This window comes from Elaeis guineensis, chromosome 4, assembly GCF_000442705.2.
Source record: "Elaeis guineensis isolate ETL-2024a chromosome 4, EG11, whole genome shotgun sequence".
Taxonomy (NCBI): Eukaryota; Viridiplantae; Streptophyta; class Magnoliopsida; order Arecales; family Arecaceae; genus Elaeis; species Elaeis guineensis.
Window position 1 is genome coordinate 10,409,957 of NC_025996.2, and position 19,781 is coordinate 10,429,737.

Sequence of the window (19,781 nt, forward strand, 5' to 3'; positions counted from 1 at the left end):
AACTGAGAAAGAGTCCCTAAGGGATTCTGTTTCTCTTTCTCCCATGACTGTTGAAGCAGGGAGATCAGATTGATTTGGCGCACCGATGAGGAGGAATCCGTATTGATCACGCCAGCAAGATCCAGCCTTATCCGAGGAGGAATTGATTCCATCCCTCCTCTATTTAATATCCACACTTCTCGATAGAACCCTCACCGATCCCCTATCATCCTTCTCTTTCCCCATCTCCGACGGCCATCGCATGATCGTGCCAAGCACAGCCATCTCCCTAAACCCCTAACCCTTCTCTTCTAAAATCCTAACATATTTTGTTTCGAGAGATCTTGAGCAAAATACCGTCACTTACTGCACATGATACATCCATGAATCAACTTGGTCTTACAAACACACAATTGTATGTTGTGGCATGAAGACCTCATCCAAGTAATTTCCTCTTAAGAAAATAGTGGATGATATGAAATCACATGAGATAGTAGCTGTAAACAAAGAGACCCCACACTATAAGCATGAATCTGATAGAAACTATAAAACTAAGACCTAAGGCTGTGGGATCAAGAAATGCCTGCTTGAGAATTAATGTCACTTAACCATATAAAACCCAGAGATTTGCAAGAAGATGCTCAAGTAGATGAACTTGAAAACTATGGAGAATCAGATCATATGATGTACATATGACGTGACCCTGAGAATAACTCATCCTTATATACAACTTATGAAAATAATAACAGTGACTCTTATAGGCGGTTCATTACAATGATAAAGTGCTTCTGAACATGGGCTGGCTGCTAGTTGATGGTGTTAAGCTTTACGGAATTGATCGTATATGTAAAATCTCATCAAGATGGTTCTTATTGGTTTTTTAAATAATAATTAAAAAATTTATGATAATTTTTTTAACGATAAAAATATTTTTTATAATATTATATAAAAAAATTATGATATTTTATATAAAAAATTATAATTTTAATATAAAATATAATAATATTCACATAAATATTCATAATTTTTTTAAAAAAAATATTTTTATCATTTAAAATATTAAATAAAAAAATAAAATTATAAATATTAAATATATATTAAAAAGTGATCGCTCCGCGGTCTAATAAGATAAAACGATCCGCGTCAGGCTGTCTGCACGGTGGCGTATAATTAATTTCTCATATTACCCCTGGCATCCAAGTGGCACGAGATATAACTGCACATCCTTCTAAACGACGCCAATCTGCTCGAGTACTTTGGTGCAATGCAACTCCGTGCAAAAGAAATCCCCTATTTGGTTTGCAATATCTCGTGGGGCCCACTAGTCGCCGCCTTGCTCCCCGGCCGGGATTATAGGCTTTGGCGTTAAACCCCAGCCACCCTCAACGAATCGCATACCCTTCTCTTTCTAGGGTTTCTGATAGATTCAGCGATCGAAAAACATCTCTTTTCCTCCACTCGTACCCTTAATTCCCGATCCCTGGTGCATTCCCCTATCTTAGATCTCTGCAAAGCATCTGTAGATGCTCTATAAAAATTCTTATTCTATATCTTGTTTCTTTTTTTTTTTTTTTTTTTCAAACTCTGTCTTTTATCTCCCCCTTCTCCATCCCAGAGAAGGGCCCTTCTCCATCCCAGAGAAGGGTTTTCTTTCAACTTGCTCTAAATCCTAGATGAAACTGAGATGGAGAAGATTACTCCATCTTTCGTCGAATTGGACGTTCAAAACCCTAAGAAATCCCAGTAATAAATGCCTCGACGGTTCCCAGCTTCATCTTTGCCCTCAGGTCGTCGAGTCGACAGTGTGGAGCTGCCCTTCGGATACAATCGCTTTAAGCTTCTTCCTGTGGTGTGCTCGCCAGCCAAATTACTTCCACGACCCCCGGTCCTTCGACCGGATGATCCCTATCGCTGGCCGGCTCACCGAGCGCTTTGGCTCTGTTGCAGCGATTGTTGAGGAATTGGAGAGCATTGGTTGTTCCGTGAAGGCGCAAACTTTCATGATTTTACTGAGAATTTATTGGCGGGGAAACTTGTATACGTTGGCATTGGAAGTGTTCGATGAAATGAGTAGTAGAAATTTTGTTCCCAACACCTTTGCCCGGAATATGGTTCTTGATATACTATTCAAGGTTGGTCATTTCGGTGCAGCAATGAGGTTTCTGAGAGATATCGAGTTCCCAAATTTTCTTAGTTACAATATAGTAGTATGTAATCTTTGCAAGTCCCGTGATTGGTTGAGAGTTCGTGATGTTTTAAGAGAGATGGTAAAGAAAGGATTTCATCCCAATACTGGCACTTATACAATGGTTCTGGATTGCTTTCACAAGGCAGGAAGGCTTATGGAGTCACTACAATTGCTAGCTTTTATGATTGTTTCTGGTAATCGACCCAACATAGCCATTTGGACAATCTTGATAGACAGTCTATGTCGAACTGGGAAAGTTGATTTAGCCAGCAGATTGTTTGGAAAGATGATAGAGTCTGGGTGCTCACCCAGTGTTGTCACTTATACTTCTCTTATCAAAGGCTTTTTTGAAGCACGAATGTACAAAGAAGTGCTGAGGATGTTAGATTCTATGTTATCAAGTGGGTGCAATCCTGACCTAGTACTGTATAATGTTCTGATTGATTGCCTGTCTAAGGTGCAGAAATATGATGATGCAATTGACGTTTTCCTTCTTCTGCGTGAGAGCAAACTAAAACCAGATTCCTATACTTTGTCTTCTTTGTTGTCTGCAATATGCTCATCGGGTAAAATGAGCTTGCTTCCCAAACTTGTTACGGGACTACATGTTTCTATTGATCTCGTGGCTTGTAATTCTCTACTAAATTTTTTCTGCAAGGTTGGTCATCCATCTCAAGCTGTGGACTTTTACAGTGATATGGTTGAGAGAGGCTTTGCACCAGACAAGTACAGTTATGTTGGACTGTTGAATGGTCTGTGCAGGCTAGGGAAGATAGACTATGCCATTAATTTCTATCATGCTATTGTTGAGAATGATCCTCATATAGATGCATATTTCCATACAGTGATCCTTGATGGACTTACTAAAAGAGGAAAATATCACTGGGCCATTAGGCTGTTTAGGAAAGCTGTTAAAGAAAATTATTGCCTTGATGTTGTATCCTACACAATTGCTCTTCATGGGCTTTTTAAAGGTGGTAGGTTTCAAGAAGCTTGCAGTTTGTTTGACCAGATGAAGCAGTTTGGTGTGATTCCTAATGCTTGTACCTACAATGTGATGCTTCTTGGCCTTTGTAGGGCTAGAGATATTGATGCAGTTAAGCAATTGCTTAGAGATATGGAGATTGCTGGAATTGAGATGGACTATGTCGCATACAACACAATAATTGCTTTCCTCATTAAATTGCGTCGTTTTAATTCAGCTTTCCTGGTATTTAGTAAAATGTGTGATTTGGGAATGAAGCCCAACAAGACCACTTACTCATTACTGTCCAAGGGACTTGGCCATGTCTCCGCTGAAGGACTGGATAATCAGTATTCACAATTGACATATAATCTTGAGGATACTGATTTTGTTTACAGCACTGAGTCTGATCAGCCTAATGAACTTCTTGTAAGCTCGGGGAGTTAGCTGATGCTCCATATGCTGGAACATGCAAAGAAATGCATGGGCTGTGATCGTCTCATAAGTATGTAAGCAGTTGCTTGTGCAGAGGATTTGCTGCACTTGCACATGAAAATGCCTCGGCAGGTTTTGTGGTTCAGAAGCCTTTTCCTGTCCTACTTAAGGTATTACACCTTTATTTTTTAGTACCCAATCTTCCTACCAATAAATAAATAAACAAACATATCCTAATCACAGAAATATGTCAACAAATTATATCATAACTTATGAAAAATGAAAATTTCATGCAATTCAAAATCCGTGCTTCTTTCTGCATTGAATATGCTTTTCGTTGCTTGAACTATGTGTTTTGAAACTGTCTTCAAGAACTTTGTTGTTTCGTCCTTTGGTATATAAATGTAAACATTGACTAAGTAAACCTTTATTAAGTTTGAATTCTTCTTGTTTCTGCTTAAGATACTCTCCCTCACCCCTTACCCCCCCACTGGATATCACACAGGAGTAGAATCTAGATTTTAGTATATTACTTTGTATTTCTGCTGAATAAAAATCAAATTTGTCCGCCACTTCTATTTTCTATTACTTTTTTTTTTTAAAGACTTGACATGGTCCCCTTTCTCTTCTCACTTCCTGCTGAATAGCATCTTTTTGTCAGTCAAGAGATCCATTCTAGTAGATAGTGTGATGATGGGATAAGAAATAATTTTTCTATCTTGAACAAAGGATTCATGATCTTTTCCATATCAGCCAAATAGGGCAATGCAGGTATGTTATTGGTGGGAATGATTTTTTGGTGCTTAGCTGGAGAAGGGTTACTTAATTGGAAAGATATTGGGATCGGATATACCCTCTTGGCCGAGATGGCCTTCCATTTCTTGAATGACTTTTCTTATGATCATGGTGGGTTGGGGTTGCATAAATAATGGGGAGTTTCTCCATGCATATGCAGTACTTGCACAAAAACAGTCGATAGGTTTTATTGTTTTGCACATTTGGGTCTTAGTTATATGCTTAATTTTTGTGTGAGAACACATCTGACCATATATAAGAGGGAAAGCTTTGAAAGAATTGAATCTCCTATGCAGTTATGCTTGTGTAAAAGAATTGAATCTGACATGTAGGAAGAAAAGAAGCTATGGACATTCTTGTTGTTGTCTCCTGATGATTTATTTGATACTTAAAAAAAATTGCTTGGTGTAATATAGTCAGTCAGAGCTCTTTAAGTTTTAGGTGATTGACAAAAATAGTTCTATATAGGATGCCAAGGCTTCTTATTGCAGGCATTCTGGCATTGGCTGGGTTGGATCCAAATGGTAAAATGTTTTGATAAAGGTACACATACTTTCTTGATAATCCTGCATATGAGTCATTTTTTATACTTGGGTAGAGAAACATTGTATGGTGTTTTTTTGATGAGCTTGTGGCAGGAATCCTTCACTATCTTGGTAGCAGGAATCCTTTATTTATGGCATTGTACACACTTCTAAAACTCTGTGGAAACTCAAATTGACACCCGCTTTTCAAGCACCTACTAAGAACTTTTTAAAGTATCTGATTCCTCAGACCTGCACCATACCTGCTCATGATTTTGGTGACTCAGGTCACCATAACCCAAGAATGCATAATTGATGTGGATCCTAAGAGAACCCCAGGTGGACATATGTTCTACATGTTTGGTATGGGTCCAAAGATGAACCCATGCAATTTTTTGGTTGGGTCCCGAGTCTACCAAAAGTTTATCCACCTGATCATGTTAGTGTATGGGTTTGATTGTTAGGGACTTGACCCAACTCAGAATCAGACCCAGACCTGATCCATACTCGATAAGTTATATCATATATAGTATAAATTTACAATTACATCCTTCACTTTTCTTGTAAAACTTATCAGTTATTCTTTGAATTTATGTCCCTGGTGAATAATTTTGTGGGCCTGGAGGAAATTGAGTTTTCCAAATAATGGTGTCCACTTGAGACAACTTGGACTTGATCCAACCTAGACTTGATCTCTTCCCACTTGACACCGAACTTGGACTTGATCCAACCTAGACTTGATCTCTTCCCCACCCAACCCTACTCAAACCTAATCCGGAGCCCCCAATTGGCTGAGCCTTTGTTAGGCAATACTAGAATTTGACCTACCACGATAGCATCCCTATTTGTAAGAAAAAAGGCATCCTGGTGCATGAGGCTCTCACCACTACCAGGTCTGGAGTGAGACATGCACAATCATAAGCCCCAGTGTGGAGAGGTTGTTTCAGTGTTTCAAACCCATTACTCTAGGTCACAGTGGAGCAACCTTAACATTGTGCTAAGGCCTGCCTTCTATAGCACCCCTATTTCTACATTATGAAAAGGTTGAGAACCCTTTGGAAAAATACCTAAAAGATAGTAGCCAAAATAGAAGTGTTTCCTTTTCCTACACTACCTATAATTGTAAAAAGCTTGAACATACATAATGTAGTCATGTTTATAAAGAACATCAAATGTCTTCTTTTGTGTCTCTAATGTCTTGACTTTAAGTTTTGCTACCTTCATTTTATGAAAGTCATAGAAATGGGGTGTGGGTGTGTGTGTGTATGTATTGTGCCATAAACTCTCAAACTATGCCTGCCAAATAGCCCAAACTATATACTCTTTAAAATGGTTACAGGTGATCTCAAGACATGAATCAAGTCAAATAGAGTAATTTATAATCATTAATTGTTTTATAGGATGACTGCATCATGATGTTATCTCCTAAAATTGATCTTCATGATAATGATTACATTCAATTATACTGTTCTTACAACACTAGCGACATGCAGGTACTTGTAAATGCACATCCCTACATGCATTTAGTTCTAATTAAATACTTATCCTCATTTATATGCAAATTTTCAATATTTTACTTTACTTCTAAGCATTTCTGCATTATTTCAAATATTAACATGAGGCTGTTTCTTTTTTATTATTAATTTCTTTACAGTCTTCTGGATTGAAGCATATGGCGAGCAATTCAATCTGCTGATTCAGCTAGATGCAGTTACTGATGTGTATAACTTCCGTGTTGGGAACAAAATTACAACTGTATTTACTCCAACCAGAAGTGTGGATAGAATTATTGGCATAGGTTACTTCATGCAGGTAATCAACATTGTTTTTTCATTTGTGGGGTGGGGGTGCTATATAATTTATGGTTCTCTGATCAAGGAGATATGTATGGAATATTACGAAGTGTTCCATGATTAAGTCATGGACCTGTCAAACTTGAGCACAATTTTCTCTTGCTAATGGAATTAACTTTTCAAAATGGCTCGGGTCTTTTTCTCTACACTTCAAATAGTAAAATCCTTTTAAGTTCCTATGCACAGATCATCAAATTTCCATCTTTTCCAGGTCCTGTTCTCATGTGGCAGTAGATCAACCTCCTTATAGTTTTCTCTTCCTCTTGCTAACAAAATTAGAACTCAGCATGCTCAGGTATAAATGTAAAACTATATCTATTTGAAAGACCATAAATAAGGGTGGAAAGGAATTCTTATTGTCTCTTAAATCTATGATACTGGTTAATTTTTAGATTATTTTCATCCGAGGCATGCTTTTTGAGCTCAAAAGTTAATTGGGTCAAATTTAAATATGGAATTTCAAAATGATGATCTAAAATATTAGATGTGATCTGCATGGTTTAAAGTTTAAACTGCCTAGAAACCAAAAACTATATATTCCAGGTACTCTTTACCTATGCATCAAGTTGCCTCAAAATGGATGGTACAAGAAGAATCAATATCCTAAAATGCATCCTAAGATACATAATTGGAATCTAAGGTTGCATTTGGTATCACTGTGACTTTCCTTTTTTCACAAAAGAGAAAACAGATATTCTGTTTCAATTTTTTCATATTTCTGAAAACAGAAACCATGTTTGCATCACTATTTTTTTTAACAATTGGTTGGCTGTTCTCAAAGTCGGCATCAAAGGTGTGATACCTCATGGTTTTGCTCAAAGTAGAGGACACTCATCTTGAGGGCGAGGCTCTTGGTGGCAAGTCAGTGGGCAGATGTGGACCTCCCAATGTTCCTGAGCATGAGGCTGCGACAGTGGCACATCCTGCGGCAGAGGGGCTGGATGGAGCCAAGCCAGTAAAAGGGGATGGAGGAGGAGTGATAGGAGAGGAGGTGGGCCCAACAGAGGAGGCCAAATAAGAGGGCCATGCCGGCATCGACATGGATGAGGTGGAGGTCGAAGTCAGGAGCAAGGGTGAAGTTAATGGCACGATCGGTGGAGCCAAGGCAGTGGATGAGCTGCGAAAGGTGGAGGCAATGTGGGGCGGTTTGGGGGAGGAAGGCAAGGGAGTGGGTGAGGATGGTGGCAGCAACCATAAGGCTGCCATGTGCGGAGATCGTGGGGAGGTCGGATGGAGGGGATAAGAGAGAGGTGAAAACCTACTTTTAAACAAGGTGACAGTGAGAATTTTTCACTTCCACCTTTTTTCTAGAAATCAAGCATGTGGAAATTTTGAGTGTACTTTATACTCGGTAATGAATAAATATCTCTAAGGAAAATTGAGATATGCCCCTCAATTGACTGTTGTTTTACGCTTAGTTGTTGTTGATGGAAAATCTTATTTCTGGCCCTTGGTTGTGTTTGCCATTTTATGTGTAATGCCTGGCCTGTGTATAAGTTTGGAGAGAGGAGATATAACCATCTTCAGAAAGAGGTTTAATTGTGTGCAAGGGACTCGACATAAAGTGCTTTACTGAGACTTGGTATAGAATTCAGTCAAACAAAGGACCTGGAGTTTTAAGTTTCTCAAATTTCTAATTGGTAGGAAAAAGGATTCAGGGCCTTTTCGGCAATATCCTACCAGATCTGGAAGGATGTGGAGAGGAGAGCACAGGGGGTGTGAGGATTGGGGGGGGATGGAAGAAGGTAGAGGGAAAGCACAGGGAGCTGTGGGTCCTGATCCTGATGGGAAGAAAAACTGGTCCCCGGATCTGGCAGCATGTTCCTAAACAGGCAGTATCCACTGGTTGTGTAAGCTCACTTCCTATATGCAGGGAGTCAATTCTTACCGCTGCAGTTCTTGGCTACTTGACTGAGGCCTTGGTGTTTGAAGCATATCCAAACATGTTTCCATGGTTTAAACCTTTTACCAGTACAAGGCTTAAGGGCATTTGAAATGACATTAACATTTGCCTTTTATGATTGGCACACAGACCTGGTACCATACCTTCATCCTTCAAGCAGGGCTATGGCACTGGAGCACTGCTGAATTACATGTAGTAGATATAGCTTCAGTTCTGTTCTAAGCAAAAAGATTCTATATTGAATGATGTCTTACTTTCGAGTACTCTGGTTAAATGTTTTTTTACACTTATGGTTCCCATTTGTGCAATTTACTTCCAATTGGGTGTTTATTTCCTAGATTGCTCTTCTTTGGCCATTATCCATTGTTTGTGATATTCTGTTTTCCCAAATCTTTTGTGCAGGAGGATCCATGCTGCAATGGCTGCTTTCTAGATGCTGCTCAACGGCAGTCCTCTAGATGCATCAAACTTTGAATTGGCATTCAAGATTGTTCTTGCCGATGAGGAAGGTCAAAGTTTGGCTTGCCAAAGCCCCAGGTTTGGTAATTCAGTATTAATTTACATGATGACCTGAGGATCATGAAGGGCAATTATGGACACCCAGGCGGGCTAAAACATTTGTCCCACCCATCTCAGCCTCTGATAGATCCTCATTTGCTGAAACAGAGACTCAACGCTGCATTTTATTTAGATCAGTCATGGTTTTTTGACAAATAATATAATTCTCATGGCTTTTGTACAACCAAATGTGTTAAGTATGGATTGCCAAATTGACTCATTGACTGTCCTATTTATGATTGAAGAAATGGAGTATTGGAACACCTGCATCAGATGGTGCTGATCTTGATCCATCTAGGTGACAGTGAAACATGACTTTCGCACATGGAGATCGGCTGTTTTGCTGGTGCATCACTTAGTTGCCAATGTTGGATTTGAGTAAATTTTGCTATCTACGGCAAGCAGTTTGGATCAGGTACAACATTATGGCTGTCAAACACAGATTGCCATGCCCTCTGTACAACAATTAATAAAACGGGAACGGGGAGTTTCTGTTACAGCTTATGAAGGCCAGGAAATTTGGAGCCAAGTGGTGCAACTGGATCTCCTCCATATTGAAAACGAGCAAAGTTGCACTGCTTATCAATGGAGAAGCATCAAATTGGATTAAAAAAAAAAAAGGATTGCAGCAAGGCGATCCACTCTCTTCCTTCCTCTTCATTCTGGTAACAGATGTGTTGGGCCGCATACTTAAGCAAGCTTCCAAGAACAACCTGATTAAAGGGATTGGCACAAACAAAGAGACCTCCAGATTGAACTGCATACAATATGCAGATGACACTCTCATCATTTGTGAAGCTAACAAATGGTATGCCTCAAACCTTAAATTTATTCTATATGCATTTGCATTGCTCACAGGGCTCAAAATCAATATGGACAAAAGCTTATTGATTGGGGTAGGGCTGTCAAACAAAAGGAGAAAATTCTTCACAGACCTCATGGGATGTGGAGTTTCAGAACTTCCTACGACATACCTGAGGCTGCCTCTACATGAATCCAAATTAAAAAATTCAGACTGGAACTTCCTGGTGGAGAAGATCAACAAGAAGTTGACAATGTGGAAGAACAAGGTTTTGTCAATTGGTGGTAGATTAGTTCTTGTTAATGCAGTGCTTGGATCCACCCCAGCGTATTGGATGTCATCGCTCCTCATCCCAGCAGAAATTTTGAGAAAGATTGAGAGGAAAAGAAGAGATTTCCTTTGGAGAGGAAGTAGAAATTGTCATGGTTGTCATTGCTTGGTAAGCTGGTCACAAGTTTGCAGGCCAAGAGAGTTTGGGGGTCTGGGCGTCATTAATCTAAGGACTTTTAATCTTTGCTTACTTATCAAGAGATGGGGTAACTACTACATGGACAAAGATAGAAGCTGGAGAAAGATCGTTCAGACAAGTTACTACAAGAAGAAACTTCCCAACCAAATTTGCAGACCTCAAAAGATAGTATCGGCCCCTTGGAAGAGCCTGCTGATGGTTAAAACATTTTCACTCAATGTACTTGGATAAAAGTGGGCAACAGCAATCAAACAGCCTTCTGGCAGGATGTTTGGATTGAAAATGCTTCACTCAAGGATTGATTCCTGGAATTGTTCTGCCTAACGACTTTGCCATTCATCACAGTACAAAATTTTTTCAGAATGGAAAATTTAAGACAGCTATTTCGTGCACCACTCACTGCACAAGGAGAAGGATCACTTCAAAAAATGAGGATTTTGATAGATACAGTTAATCTCAACTCAAGCTCTGATATACCAATCTGAAAATGGTCATTAGATCAAAAATACTCTGTTAACAAATGCTACAGGTTCCCAACTCATGGAGGTATTGAACCTGTTTTTGGCAAACTTATTTGGCGACCCCCACTGTCCATGCGAGTGAAGGTTTTTAATGGGATTGCATATCAAAATAAAATTTTGACTACAGATAATCTTCGAAAGAAAAACATTCAGGACCCTTTGATTTGTCCACTTTGTAGCACCGAAGAAGAGACATGCAATCATATTTTCCTATCACGTTCCTATTCCAGTGAGATATGGCAACATATAACCTCCTCTCTCAACATCCAAAAAGTGTCGGAATCTTTGGAAAGGTTATGGACCGGGTGGAAGAAAAACCTACCCAAGGAAATCATAAAACCTGCGTGGGACTGTATGGCTATGACGCTCTGCTGGATGTTATGGAAGGAACGGAATGGAAGACAGTTTCGATTTGAGGCAAATTCGCATCTCAAAGTTCTAGTCCAATGCATCTCAGTGTTAGAGGACTGGATTTCAGCGTACACAGGAAGACTGAAACTTCCAATTATAGAGCTTCTGAATCAACTTAAGGATCGACATCCTCCTTAGAAGCTATGCTGAATCAGGAGTTCTATCTTTGCTGAAAAGTGAAGGCAACAACTGAAAACAAGGGACTGATTTTGCTCTGAAAACAGTAGACAGTTTGATAACAGGGACAGTCTGAAAATTAAAAGAAAGGCGATGTAACTAAAGGGACTGTGGGGACGTAGCGTTGGGATTCCACGCTGCTTGTAAGTGTTTAAAATAGGTCAAAGGTCACAGCATTGTGACCACTTGTATTCTCTCTTGTTATGATAAATGTCATGGGTGGTTTTCACCTCCCACTTTATCAAAAAAACAATCAATAAAATGGAATTTTAGTGTGCGAAATATCAATGGCAGGTGCCAGCAGATGGGACTGGCGGTTGAGTATGATGAGGAAGCTCCTTTCGGGGAATATCTAGTCTCCCATGCTTGAGAGAAAAAGTGAAAATAATTCAGTTGGGTTTCTGCTGGGCATACCTGGTTTTTCATGTGTGTTGGGTCGTTCTCGAGTAATATTCGAATGCAAGTTTGCTTGGTCTGGATGATAAGTAAATTCTTTCTTTTTTTTGTTAAGTGATTTTTTCTGCCTTTTTTTTTTTCCTCGCTTCAGTCTTGTCTATACAAAGATACTTGGGGCCACGTTTATTGTGCAAGATATCTGCCACCTCAGTTTGATATCGCCTGCAAGCAAGGGAGTACGTGCAACAGAATAGTTGCAAAACGTAATTCCTAATGTTTTAAAATTCTTGAGGTTTCCCTGTTAAGGTGCATGCGACGCGGCCTTCATCAGGCTACGGATCTTACCTCCACTCATAGATATAGGTAGCCGTACATCCATAACATCCTTTTGCTTAGTCAACCAGGTTGTTCGGTTTCATCAGCACCCTTTGTCCTAGGCAAGTTAAATTGGCAACCGCCTTAAACTAATTTGATTTGGTTAAAAGGAAATAGGCCGCTTAAAGATTTTCCAACTTGAGATAACCATAACAATAAAACCAAAACAATAGACAATTTTCGAGAGAAAGAAGATATCCAACCCAACCTCTAATGTTGATTATTAACATGATTTGTGGTTTGATCTTACCTAGTTTCTCTGGGATCATGCAATGAAAAATGAACAACTCTAGATGAAGACAACATTGACGAAACCTAATTGGCCAATTGCCAAGGCTTTACCATCACCTAGAAATTACAAGGGGCACAAAAAGTTTTCACTTTAACCCGCTCTGACCAAATGAACCTCTTGGCAGTCACTTCATGCTCCAAAACTTTGAAGAGACGAGGCTTATATCTGCCAGTCAATAGTCTAATAAAATCTACTTAGAAAGGCTAGATAAATGGCTAAGCCAAGACACCGTTTATGAAAGATCCATACAGCATAAAAAACAAAATCTCGGATAAGAAAAGTCAAGTGCAGAAAATGGATTGGGATGCTCAGCTCTTCTAACAAAATAAACAAGTTGGCGGCTATACTTCAAACAACTTAAAAATAAGAAAGTTCTATTAATTATTAGTAGGGCTAGACTAATTATCTCAGGAGCTAAGAAGGTTACAGATCAATCATGGCACCAGCAGACGCTTCGCTCATTATCAGGTACACATTTTATCAACAACCATTATTCCTGGACTAGGCAACATAAAAATAACGTGTGCTTCATTATACCTTCGAAATAATAATTTAACATCAATGATACATTATAAGGAAAATAAATTGGATGGTTTATTTTACATTTTGAACCATCATAACTTGCTAGGCCACTCATACAACCTTGCTGACAAAATAACAAATTATGCAGAGGCATGAACCTAGCTGTTAAAGCATCAGTGTGAAGCCATCATTTAACATACAAGTAACCTGACAACATTGGAGAACTAGCACAATTGAAACAGGGAGATGGCGTTTGATAAGGTCCACCATGGTTGTGTACCTGATATTAGCCTTGCTAATAAGGGCTCCTAGAATATCAGCTCAGCCTCTCAGCCATCTCTTCTAAAATCAATATTTATGTTGTGCAGGAGAAGCAAGGGGCTGGGTCCTCAACCAGCTGTCATGGTAAAAGACTATAAGTGGAGATCTGGAGACGATGTCACCTGCTCACCTAGACAGAACCACTACAATCACTTGTTCCCATGCAAGTCCACCAGCTGCAGCAGACAAACCATTGCACAATCTCTGGCTCATTTTTTACGCACCTACTGCAGGTTCCATGAATCCATTACCACTCCAATTGTAATATCATAAGATCCATGATACATGGTTCTTGTGGTCTACCTTCCAGAGGATTTTAAGCATAACATCAGGGCTCCTGCACTCAATCAATGTGTCCTGTTTGTATCATCCATGCTCTGAAATAGATAGATAAGTGTCATCAGCACTTATCATTCAACCAAATAGATTAGAATTATCTTAAGTGCAGGATGTTAAGACTAATATTCACTATATAGGCAAATAGCCAGATGTCAATTTACATGGTCTAGCAGCCTCATCAATTTGCTCAGAAAATAAGGCACACAAAATAGAAAGGATGGAATTAATCCACCAAAGGATTACCTTGGGTGCCTGACAAGTGCTGGGCTCAACAAAGCAATTTCCAATGCAACAGCATCTGCCTCTCCCAAGATCACTGACAATTGGTTTGTTCTTTCTATTCAAAGTTTCTGTTTCTTCAATCAAATCAGAACAAAATAGATAAACTATTAAGTTTGCAATATTGTCAGATCTCAACTTGCAAGATCTGAATTTTTTGCAAAATTCCTCCAGTAACCTGGATACCCGAACAATTTCAGGATTGGAATAATCATCCAATACAGGCTGATTCAGAGTCCAAAAGTCACCCAAGGAATTTATGCCTTTTCATTCATGGAAGGCTTCAAAATTGCATGTAGTAAATCTATTTCAAAGACAGAATTACCCTTTTTTTTAAAAAAAAAAAAGCATATCATATCATATCGTATGTTTCAGATGTCTTCATGTTCTGGTACACATTTAAAGCACCATTAAACCAACAAGGACTAGCAAATCACAACTTGATCACAGTTCTATTATTCGGCAGTGTATACATAAACTACGTTAACAAATCTGTCTATACTTCTATTACAAAGCAGTCCATAATTAAGTCTCACTAATTATACATTGCATTGAACCATAAAACAAAGGGTAGATATGGAGCAAAAAGGTCACTAGCCATCCTTTAAAAAGACAAGGACCAGACTTGATTCCAACACATCCTGCTTGACTTGACTGTTAAAAGATCAGTCAAGGCAAAATAATAACAGGAACCATGCTTAGAGAGGTCAGCATTGAAAACATGACTATCTAATAGTAATATACTGCATCAACCTTTAACCTTCAATAAAAAATACTACGTAATGTGGGCATGGTCAAATTTTAGTAAGAGTTACGATCCGGAAAATGGTCTGAAGCAGTTGTGGTCCTAGCAACCATTCGGTGCAGTATCTGCTTGTCCTGCCTTCACAATAGAATCCGAGTGCTTTTGAGTGTCATCTACAGAATGTTGGCTGTTCTTATCAAGTCTTGCATCTTCTGATCCTTTGGTGGTTTCTCCAAGCTTCTCCTGCAAAGTAGCAGTTCCATTAGTCTGTGGCCGTTATACCGCAGGAAGGATAACATGCCAACAAACCAAGATAAAACTGAATACCTTTAGAGAGGTATTTTGAGCAAGAACTTGCTCATGGTCCTTCTTGATCCTGTCTACTTCTGCTCTAAGGGCGATATTTTCCTCTTTCAAAGCCTCAACACGCCGTGCAAGTTCTTCACACTCTGCCTGTTAAGCCAAAAAACCTCTATGCTAATATTCAGTACTTCCTCCGAAAGTTTTCTGCCTCAAATTATGCATTATACCTGTTTGCGCAACCTGGATCGACGTGCAGATTCCCTGTTTGATTGCTTTCTTCTCTGCCTTTTGAGTTCTCTTTCATCCTGTCCAGATAAGGCATCCAATCATTCCAAAATTCAGCAAAACTTTCATGTAGTTCCATGAAATCATGCTTCTCAAGTAAACAAGACAGCATTTTTAGAATCCAAAGGCCTAACATTGACAGGATAAGTCAAGGTGAAGGAGAGGAAAAGAAAAGATTAACTAATGTAGGGTTTAAGGTTTTAGGAAATGGAGGAATAAAAGAGACATGAAGAACAAACAACAAATTCAAATGAAAAAATACGAGGGAGAGTGCTTCACTCATTTATATTCTGATAGACGTCTATGATCATATCTGCGGTATGCCAGTAATACTAAAAAGCAAAAACTTTGTAAAATCATCATGACAACAACAAATGCACTCACAATGCTATGCTACAGTAAAAAATAGAAAATATATTGATTATGCCAAGGATAAATGTATTTGGAAGACTATTGTGCAAGATAAGAAGATATCCGAGAATAGACGTATTTGGAAATTTTATTATGCTTATGACCATGTGCAATGGATGTTCAGGATTTGTTTCATCCTAGGTGATTGAAAATCTGTCGTTGCCTTAAAACAGTAACAAACACGTTCAGAAGTTTAGCTGCAAAAGTATCACCTAGTGGAATCCATTTATGTTAAATCAATTTGTTTTTCTACCGAGGGTATTAAATAACAACCTCAGTGAAAAGAGCCGACAAGAATAAGCCATCATGTATTCAAACAATAGGCACAAAGTGAGATCGGCTAAAGAAAAGCATTTATTACATGCAGAGAAAGAAAAAGAAGCATGAATATTGGGCTGGGTTATGCTAGAGCTAAAAGCCTTGATTGTTACAGTAACCAAGTTGGAAGTATAATAAAAAGATTCCACCTAACAATGCGTAAAACTAAAGCACAAATTACTAACTACAAATTCAGAACTCATCAAATGCACTTTTTGAACTACTCAAAAATAAACACCAATCATTGAAAACTAAATGCCAAGATAGATTTGTCCACACATAGAAGAACTCCGAAATAAATCGATCACAAGGACAAGGATAGTGGTTGCAAAAGACACCTGCATCCAAAGCTCTGATGGAGCATTCTCACGAGATCCAGAAAGCCCACCAGGAACCATAGCTCCTGCACCTGTAGCTGCAGGGGCCTTCCCACGAATTGGAGGCATGGGTGATGGGGTTGATGTGTTCCAGTAGTCCATCCCAATATTTAAGTTTGTGGTGGGACCAGCAACCCCTCCAGGTACACCAGCAACTGGCATAGGCATTATTGGAATGGTTTGACTTGATGTTACCTGTGTTGGTGCACGAGCTACTCCATTTTGAGAACCACATGTGGTGGTACCATTTTGGGATGCCTCTGCTATAGTGTTAGAGTCAAACACCATCCTATTATTATAGCAGATACCATGAAATTATCTAATTAGTGAATATCAGATATCCTACCATCAAAAGAATCCTGTCCACCACACATCTTTTGTTGTGAGTCCTGTAAAATGCTTACAGCATACACAACATTAATACATGATGAACCAAATCATTTTACACAGTGTCCTAAAGAGGAGGAATACAAGGTACCTCTACATTTATACCAATACAACAAAAGCACATGTTAATCATAATAAAGAAATATTACTGCTCCTCAAAAGCATTAATAGAAAATATGCAGATCCAAACTGATGTAGCCTTATATAGCTTTGAATCAGCTGTGACCTTTGATGTGAGCAAATGCTGACAAGCCAGTTGACTATTTTTACAACTACAAAAATGCCAGAAAAGTTGTAGGCAGTTGTCTGGATGTTTAAACTTCAAACATCTAGCAAAAGCATAAGAGCTCAACCGAGTATTGCATGGTTTAAAAAGTAATGGTTGAATTCTGATCATGTTAGGAAAGATGTGGCAAAAGGGGAGAAAACCAGTTTCCAAGATATCATCTGAGATTGAAATAGCCAGATAATGATAAAAACAAAGTATGAGAAATGAAACAACAAAAAAAAAATATCATTTAGTGCTAGTTTTTCTTGCATTCTTAATAACTTTGTCAAGAGTTTCCTAACTTACATTCTGAGAATTGGCATCGCTTCCATCACTTGAACCTTCACTTCCACTTTCACTGCTGCAAAATTATACTTTAACAAGTCAGTTATTAGAATTTTTTAAAATAAGGGACATGACATAGCAGCATGAAGCACAGACTTATGATAAGCATTAGAATATTTGGGCCTACATGCCTCTATACCTTTGCGAGAAGACTCCATTGACTGCTCTTGATGTTTTACCCAGATCATTGTTGTTCTTTCCCGTGATCATGTTCAAACTTCCCAGACTTCCCTTTGATCTCTTGATCGGACTCCTTTCCTTCCCTTCAGATGACTTACCATCCCCTTCCATTCCACCAGACACAGCCCCCTACAAAAAGTTATGCATGTCATACCAAACATACACCATGTATATAGCATGCATAAATTTAATTATAGTGGGGTTCAGCAGGGAACTTACAGATGCTTCAGAATTGCCATTTGTTGAAGGAACAGCATAAGGACTGAATGGATGTGCACCCTGATCAAAGATACAGTGGCACAATTCATTAGCTGCATTCTGCATTGACTACAGCAGAACAAAAATGTTCAGAGGAAAAAATTGCAGTTAATGAGGTATACCGGTGGAATAGATGGATGAGCATACAACCCTGCATGAGGATACATAACGTATGGAGATGGTGGTGTCCCATATGGCGGCATAAGATGCTGAGAAGAGAAAAGAAGAAACGTGTAAATAAATTTCATCATTATTAGGTAATTGTAACTCCAGAAATTCACTACTCCACTTTATTCAAGTTGTTATTAAGAACCTTCTCTTTATCTCCCTTCCATTTGTTCCTCATAAAGGTGCTTAACAACAAATCCCATTTGCACCACCCAATCACATGATAGAAGGCTCCTATACAGACTCAATGCAAAGACAGCCTAGACACAAGTCTAAAGCAGGCTTCTTGCAACAATCCGAGATACCAAGTCCAGAAACAGTCTCAATTCCACTTCTTTCTTTTATGTATCTTGATGAAAGCAAGTTTATATTGGTGGGTTGTTTTGTTGCTGCCTGCCAATTCTACTTTTCTTAAAACCTGAGGCTTCAGGCACTAATTTTTTCCTTCTATTCACCTTTTATCGCAGGTCCAAAGAGAGAGAGAGAGAGAGAGTAAAAGACATACTAGCATCTACCAAAAGAAAAGGAAAAAAGAAAAAGACAAGCAAAAAGAAGCAAGTATTATTGTGACATAGGGGCTTTATAGACCTTCCTTTAACAGAACTCATCATACAAGCCAGTTAGACAGTTAACAAATGATTATCCCACTCAAATAGCCATATCAAGTTGTTTGCAGCATGCTGCATGAGATTTTCTCTCCCAAGAAGCAGGCGTTCTCATGTAGTTAACTACACGGTTGGAGGGGTAAACATGTTTCCCTTTTAATTACGAGTACCACTATCACCAATTTCAAATTATTTCCGGTTCAAAACCTTACAAAATATGACATATAAATCCAACACAAGAAACAAAAGACATAAGAGATACAATCAAACAAGTTAAAGTGACAAATTGTATAAACATAGAGCACCTGAGCTCCCCACATGTAAGGATGAGCTTGGGGACTCGATGCAACAGGAGAATGAAAGAACCCATGCGGCGGAATCGGTGAGTATGCCTAATCAAATAGAAATTATAAAGTTATGGCATATAAAGATTAATTCTCTTTATAAATTCAGGAAATATAAGAAAATAAGGAATTTTCTACTCGATCAATACAGAAACAAACATCTCTAGCCGAATCACCTGAAATCCTGACCAGTCAGGGTACACCGTGGTGGTGGGACTAGAGTTCGTGGCCGGTGGTTGCTCCTAAACAAGAAAAGAAACAATTTTTTTACACTCTACGATAAGGCCTAAACTGACGAATCAAACACATGGGATCTTGGATCATAGATCGTGTACCTGCGACGCTGATGCCTTCGGAGCCTTGGACGGCGTGTCGTTCTCGCTGCTTCCCATAACCAAATAGACCTTTCCACCACTCTCTTCTCTCTCTGTATCGCTCTTTCTCAGGCCATCCTAAAGGGTGATAACCTCCAAATCACGCAACCAATTAAACAAATCAACGGCCGAAATCACTCAATTTGGCTCCCGCAGTCGCTCCAAAACCCTAACTCGTCTGCAACTCTAGAAACACCTTTAAAAAAGCAAAATTTTAGCAGAAAACAAGGGAAAATCAATACTCTGAACCAAAAGAGATTTCCATCCCAAAATAACCCTTTTGTTTCGAGAATAGATCAAAATATCGATC

The 19,781-nt window shown here is 38.9% G+C and overlaps 2 protein-coding genes across 5 annotated transcripts; one reads left to right on the top strand and one right to left on the bottom strand.

Moving 5' to 3' along the window:
- Positions 1–1,020: 1,020 nt before the first annotated feature.
- On the top strand, positions 1,021–11,861 carry LOC105043963 (putative pentatricopeptide repeat-containing protein At1g16830). 4 transcript variants are annotated; one of them, XM_073255511.1, is made up of 4 exons: positions 1,021–3,736; positions 4,830–4,904; positions 6,540–6,697; positions 9,044–11,861. In XM_073255511.1, the coding sequence occupies exon 1, from the start codon at positions 1,653–1,655 to the stop codon at positions 3,576–3,578; it is 1,926 nt and encodes a 641-aa protein (XP_073111612.1). In that variant the 5' UTR covers positions 1,021–1,652; the 3' UTR covers positions 3,579–3,736; positions 4,830–4,904; positions 6,540–6,697; positions 9,044–11,861. The 4 variants fall into 4 exon arrangements, with proteins under 4 accessions (XP_073111612.1, XP_029120038.2, XP_019705814.2 ...); XM_029264205.2 differs by lacking the exon at positions 4,830–4,904 and having other exon boundaries at positions 1,022–3,736; positions 6,540–8,011; XM_019850255.3 differs by lacking the exon at positions 4,830–4,904 and having other exon boundaries at positions 1,022–3,736; positions 7,520–11,861.
- A 1,292-nt stretch (positions 11,862–13,153) lies between these two features.
- On the bottom strand, positions 13,154–19,667 carry LOC105043962 (bZIP transcription factor 1-A; the record flags this gene model as incomplete). Its single annotated transcript, XM_073255512.1, is given in 14 exon segments — positions 13,154–13,712; positions 13,789–13,862; positions 14,068–15,091; positions 15,176–15,301; positions 15,379–15,456; positions 16,504–16,805; positions 16,889–16,931; positions 17,504–17,558; positions 17,682–17,851; positions 17,942–18,001; positions 18,103–18,189; positions 19,059–19,145; positions 19,274–19,339; positions 19,433–19,667. Coding segments are annotated over 12 exon segments (1,272 nt in total). The 3' UTR covers positions 13,154–13,712; positions 13,789–13,862; positions 14,068–14,950.
- Between the last annotated feature and the right edge of the window lie 114 nt (positions 19,668–19,781).

Coding starts and splice junctions, on each gene's coding strand:
- LOC105043963 (XM_073255511.1), top strand. CDS start 1,653: ATGAAACTGAGATGGAGAAGATTACTCCATCTTTCGTCGAATTGGACG.